The following is a 5,802-nucleotide window of genomic DNA, read 5'->3' as shown; positions in this document are numbered from 1 at the left end:
CCAAAAGAATGCTTTAATTCTGAAAAATAAAAACAAAACTCACTCAATGTCTTTTAATATTGTTTCTTAGATATGTAGGCTACATACCAAGAAAATTCATGAATATTAACTGAGATACATTGTGAGCAGTTGGCCTACGTGTGCTGTTGGCAAAATTGTGTCTAATCTGTCTGTGTCTATGTCTGACCTGAGGCCTGTACTACGAAGCGAGATTTGGCGTTAACGAGCTAACTTCAGGCTCAACCCAGGGTTTTCTGTACTACGAAGGTGGATCACTTGTGATCGGGTTCAATCGCCGTGGTAACTTATGCTGAACGCCTAACCTGGTCGGGAGCAGGTTATGTTGGAGATCAGAGATCAACCGGTATAAAAGCACCGCCCACTGACCAATCAATACTCGACTGATAACGGCGTCACCGTTCATAGAAGATCAGCTGGAGCTCGGTTCGTGGAGAGAGGGAGAGGTGCGCTCATAAAAGTTAAAACATTTAGAGACCGACAACCCCGTTAACATTCCCTGATGGGTATTTTTATGAAAGATATAGATTTTCAGCGGAGGGAATTACTTATAGGCTATTTGTTGCCTTCTTTAGCCGTGTGTTGCCAATGCACACATCGGTTTAAATTATGTTTTTATGTTTTTTTTTATTTTCTCTCACGATCGCGCACCACTGCTGGGGTTGCAACTGAAATAAAAGCCTAAAGCAACGACAGTTTATGGAAAGCAAAAGTGTAATTATATATGGTCAGATCTTGTGCCTGACTGATGGGGAAGTGACCAGTTTAGTCTAATGTATTGTAGTGGGTGTACTGTACTGTATATTGGCCAGAATCTGCCTTTGGGGGAGGAGGGGGGCATATCATAGTGGGGGGTCTGGGTGTCCTCCCCCAGGGAAGTTTTAAGCATCAACGACTTCATTTCCTGCATTCTGATACACTTTTATGCACCAATTTATGGTGAAATACCTCCATTGAGCCTATGTGAAGAAAAAAGCACAGATGACAATTCAAAATATATCAAACATATAATGGAAAGTATGTTGTTACGTGTCATTGGCCATTTTTAAGTGAGTATATGGAAATCCTGGAGCTTACTATCACGTAGACTACACCACTGGATATTGATAAGCTAAACGTTGTGATTTACGCATAACAGCGTCGGCTTTTTTGCCAGTTTTCCTTCCTGCGTTTTGCCTGTAAAACCGTGTCTGTGTTCTTCATATTTATGTAGAATTATAGTTTGTTCTTCTTGTTTAAAAGATGCAGCTCTGGTAGATGTTTGCGATTGGTCGTGGTGCGCAAACACCGCCTCTTTTATGTGAACGCGCACGTCTCTAGATTGGAAAAACCTGGGTTGACTGAACTAGTTGATAACCAGCGTCGTGATACAGGTTATGCGGGACCACGGTTGTTAGGTTAGGTGAAGCCGGATCACTGAAAGAAATCAAGGACATGTTGATCTTGATTCGTGGTACAGGTCTCTGGGCTGGCACATGTTCACGTTAAAAAGCGTGTGCGTGCACGAGCACTACGGTCACACGCAAAGTGTCCCGGTTTTAGTTCCAGGAAATCTGGTCACCCTACCCTTCATAGAACTTAATTGTATAATGTTGTGGAGTAGGGTAAGAAAGAAAATACAGTGATATACTGCAAAACCGCCAGAATCTTAAAAAATACTGTGATACAAATTTGTGTGGCATGTTGGCGGATGGGCTGGAGCCGAGCTGCTGCTAGCTCAGCTTTTTTCTCTGATAACTTCAAATCAAGACGTCTGAAAACTAAAGTCCATTATCCGGTTAAAATATATAGCTAAAAAAGGACTAAGATGTAAAAATTGTATCGTAAAACCGGGGCTTAAAACTGGATAATTTTTTTTTATTTCTGACAGCATCTGGCAGACAACCACAACCCTGACGCATGCGGACAGGGGATATACAGCCTATGCCGACCAAATGATATGACAATGCAAGGCAATTTATTTATATAGCACAATTCATACACTAGAGCAATTTAAAGTGCTTTACAGAATAAATAAAAAACAAACAAAAACAGAATACACTTAAGCAACAATAAAATATACAGGGACACATTAAGGGTAAAAACAAGAGTAAAACTAGAAGATCACATATAAAAGATGATAAAAGACAACTATAACTGCAAGCAATTATGACGGGGTCCAAGCCTCCCAAATATCCCATTAACATTGATTGAGTAAAAGGGCCAAAACTCATACGTATATGTTGACTATATCGCCCCCTAATGGCCGATCTTTGCCAAATTTGGTGCAGAGCCTAAGAACGGAATGCCGAACGAGCATCATAAGTTTCTTGTTGATAGCATTTAATTTGGCAGAGATGTCATAAATGTCGTGTTTCGTAGCTAGCTACGAAATTTTGTTTGGTGGTAAATATAGTTTAACATAGCAAAATTCTTTTGATAACTTTTCGTCAGGTCCATCTGGAGATGCTACGTACCAGGTTTCGTGCAGATCGGTTGCACAGCCAAGGAGGAGTTAGAAAAGTTGGTTTTGCACATTGCGCAATATTGCGAAAAACAGCGGAAATGGCCGTGGCCTATATCATCAGATTCAGCTTGATTCAAGGAACACGTGGATGTAACGGTTTCTAATGTGCGATGTGTAATGTGGGAGTTATAGGCAAAAACACGTTTGACGTCATTATAGTGCCAACTAGTGGTCCATATGTGTGATTTTTATTGTAAATCTACACTGTAAATTTGAAGTTGCGAATTAGTAGCCCACTGTAGGTGTGGCCTCAGGAGTGGCCCTAGATGATACCCTCAAAATTTCGTAAAAATCAGACCAGCCGTTCATGAGATTTAAAATATTTGTACTTGTAGCCAATCTTTGTAAACTTTGTTGCAGAGACTCAGAGCATCATGGCAAACAACAATCTAAAGTTTTACGTTGATAGCATTTATTTTGGCCGCAATATGGCAAAGTTTGTGTTTTTTTAGCTAGCAACACAAATTTGTTTGTGCGTAATTTGCGCAATTTCTATCCAATAAAAATTATTTTGATATCTTGTTGTCAAGTCAGTCTGGAGATGCAAGGTACCAAGTTTCATGCAGATCGGTCACACGGTCTAGAAGGAATTAGAAAAAGTAGGTTTACAATAAATCGCGATTTTTAATAAAAGTCTAGGCGGAAATGGGCATGGTCTATATTACGAGATTCAGCTGAATTGAAGGAACGCGTGGCTATGTGTGTTTTTAATGTGCGATGTACGGTTTGGGAGTTATAAGGCCATAGCTCCACCTAGTGGTGGAAGTGGCTGAATTTTTTTTTTGTTCTTAGGTCCTTGCAGGGATCTGGATCAGTCCTCAAAATGGTACCCCGGGTATTCAAACAAGCCACTGGGCAGGCTGTGCTTGCTCAGGCAGCACCAATGGGCAGGAGAAAAAGCTCCATTTATTGATTCATTTGGAGTGAAATGTGTTTGTACTTTATACATCTAGGCTATTCTTCTGGTTCAGAATCAAAGTTAAAAAAACAACATATTAATTGTATTGAGGCATACCAACAAAACTGAAAAGTACACCTACACACAGAATGCATCATTGGTTAACTTTGATCTTTTGTTGTATGTTCATCTTCGGCATTCATGCAAACAGGATACTGTTTCCCATTCCTGATTGGGCAATACTATGGTGATGAGATAGATGTTGATAAGTATAAAGGTTCTCCACAGTGGTACAGGTGATCAAGAACACCCAAAAACAGAAGACCAGAGCACTGATGTGTGGACAATGTTGAGGGTTTTAACTGACAATGTTGACTAAATATTTTATATACTGTATATAATGGAAATGGCTGCATATTGCTAATACTATGAATTGTATTGAATTGTAGGAACCCTAAAACATGGAACCAGAAGTCACTTTCAACAGGACTAGCATTGTGACTGCCATACATCCCTGCTATGAAATAGATAACTTTAATTTCATACTGACAAAGACCCCTTCCATTATATGTGTATTATTATATTTTTTCCTAATGTTATTGTCTGTTATCACAATATGTGGAAACTTTCTTGTTATAATCTCTGTATTTTATTTCCAACAGCTCCACACTCCTACTAACTACCTTATTCTCTCTCTTGCTGTGGCTGACCTGCTTGTTGGGATCATAGTCTTTCCTTTCACCATGGCATTCTCATATAGCTCATGTCTGTATCATGAGGGTTTATTTTGCAACATACGCGGCAGTTTTGATATAACACTGAGCACAACTTCTATTCTTCACCTTTGTTGTATTTCTATTGACAGATATTATGCAGTGTGTCAGCCTCTGACCTATAGAACTAAAATAAACCATTGTGTTGTAGTGATCATGATTCTCGTTAGCTGGGGGGTTTCTCTTCTAATAGGAATAAGCGTCATAATTGCTGGATTAAACAATGAAAAATGCGAGGAAAGGTGTTTGATTGATGTTCTCATGGCAAACACTATTGGACCTATTTTATCATTTTACCTCCCAGTGATCATAATGCTCTGTATCTACCTAAAGATTTTCCTTGCTGCACAGAAACAGGCACGCAGCATCCAGAACACAACCTGTCAGAGCAAAAAGTCTGGAGCAACTGTCAGTAAGAATGAGAGAAAGGCCTCCAAAACTCTGGCTATCGTTTTAGGAGTCTTTCTTTTATGTTGGACTCCTTACTTTCTTTGTATCACTGTTTTGCCTTTCAGTAATGACTCAGTGCCAGTTCCTGTGATTGAAACACTTGCCTGGCTTGCACTGTCAAACTCCATGCTCAATCCCTTTATTTATGCTTTCTTTTACAGCTGGTTCAGATCAGCTTTTAGAATGATCATTTCTGGGAAAATATTTAATGGTGATTATACTAATTCTAAACTGACTTAACTTGAATAAATGACTGAACTAGTCTACGATAATAGTTTGCACAATGAAGATAATTGTCTTTACACTCTGTCATATAACATCACTAATCTATAGGCCTACATTCTACTTAAAATTGCATATGTATGCAAAAATTATGAAAATACTTACACAATCATTGTGTTTCAAATAAATCTTCCAACAAATAACGAGATACCAGTTTACTTCGGCAAAATAAGGTGGATTAATTTAAGCAAAAATTACATATATATCCATCAAACACCCAAGATTAAAAATATTATTTAGAAGCTTTTATAAAAAGAAAAGCCACATTAAAGAAACACAATTTATTTACTTTAATATTGACTATAAATTTTAGTAAGTTGGAAGTTTACTTGTAACCTGTGCCTGTTTGGTCATGTTGGGTTGTTTTTCCATTTTCCATTGAGTTGGTATGATGATGACTTTATTGATGCTAATATCAATTAAATTGTAGTAAGTTGAGGTATTGAGGTAACATAAACAAACATATCTTCAACACCAATCATTGAATCTTGTCAGGGACACTAATGGTTTAGTAGCTTTTTGTAGTCCTGTCAATGGTGAATATTTGTTGCCACTGTTAAACGTACAATATGTCGCTAAGGGAATAGGTTCGGCTGCTGCTGAAGTTTGCTCACCTTTTTTCTCTACTAACTTATGACCCAGACGTTCAGGAGGTTTTTACCTGGATCTGAATTATCTGCAGAGTTCGCTTCTTCTCCAAAACAAACTGACTCTGTAATTTAAACCACTTAAAACACTGAATAAAGCAGTTTCACATTTAAAAATCTGTGTTTCTCTGAAGCTGTTCAACTCGTCGGTGAAGGGAACTGCTACTAAAGTTTGCTCACCTTTTTTCTCTGCTAACTTTAGACCCAGACATTCAGGAGGTTTTTACT

The 5,802-nt window shown here is 38.4% G+C and overlaps 1 protein-coding gene across 1 annotated transcript; it reads left to right on the top strand.

Annotated features, from left to right (window-relative positions):
• Positions 1-3,929: 3,929 nt before the first annotated feature.
• On the top strand, positions 3,930-4,885 carry LOC116047027 (trace amine-associated receptor 1-like). Its single transcript, XM_031295512.2, has 2 exons — positions 3,930-4,211; positions 4,284-4,885. Exons 1-2 carry the CDS (start codon positions 4,016-4,018, stop codon positions 4,883-4,885), a joined length of 798 nt encoding a protein of 265 aa, XP_031151372.1. The 5' UTR covers positions 3,930-4,015.
• The last annotated feature ends 917 nt before the right edge of the window (positions 4,886-5,802 follow it).

The sequence above is a fragment of the Sander lucioperca genome, chromosome 9, assembly GCF_008315115.2.
Source record: "Sander lucioperca isolate FBNREF2018 chromosome 9, SLUC_FBN_1.2, whole genome shotgun sequence".
NCBI classification, from domain to species: Eukaryota; Metazoa; Chordata; class Actinopteri; order Perciformes; family Percidae; genus Sander; species Sander lucioperca.
Note: the sequence above shows the minus strand (reverse complement) of the source record. Positions and strands in the feature narration are given on the sequence as shown.

Bases quoted from the DNA above. Each gene is read 5' to 3' on its own strand.
- LOC116047027 (XM_031295512.2), top strand. From the start codon at position 4,016: ATGTTATTGTCTGTTATCACAATATGTGGAAACTTTCTTGTTATAATC. The intron at 4,212-4,283 runs GCAACATACGCG...GTATTTCTATTG, and splicing joins GTATCATGAGGGTTTATTTT to ACAGATATTATGCAGTGTGT.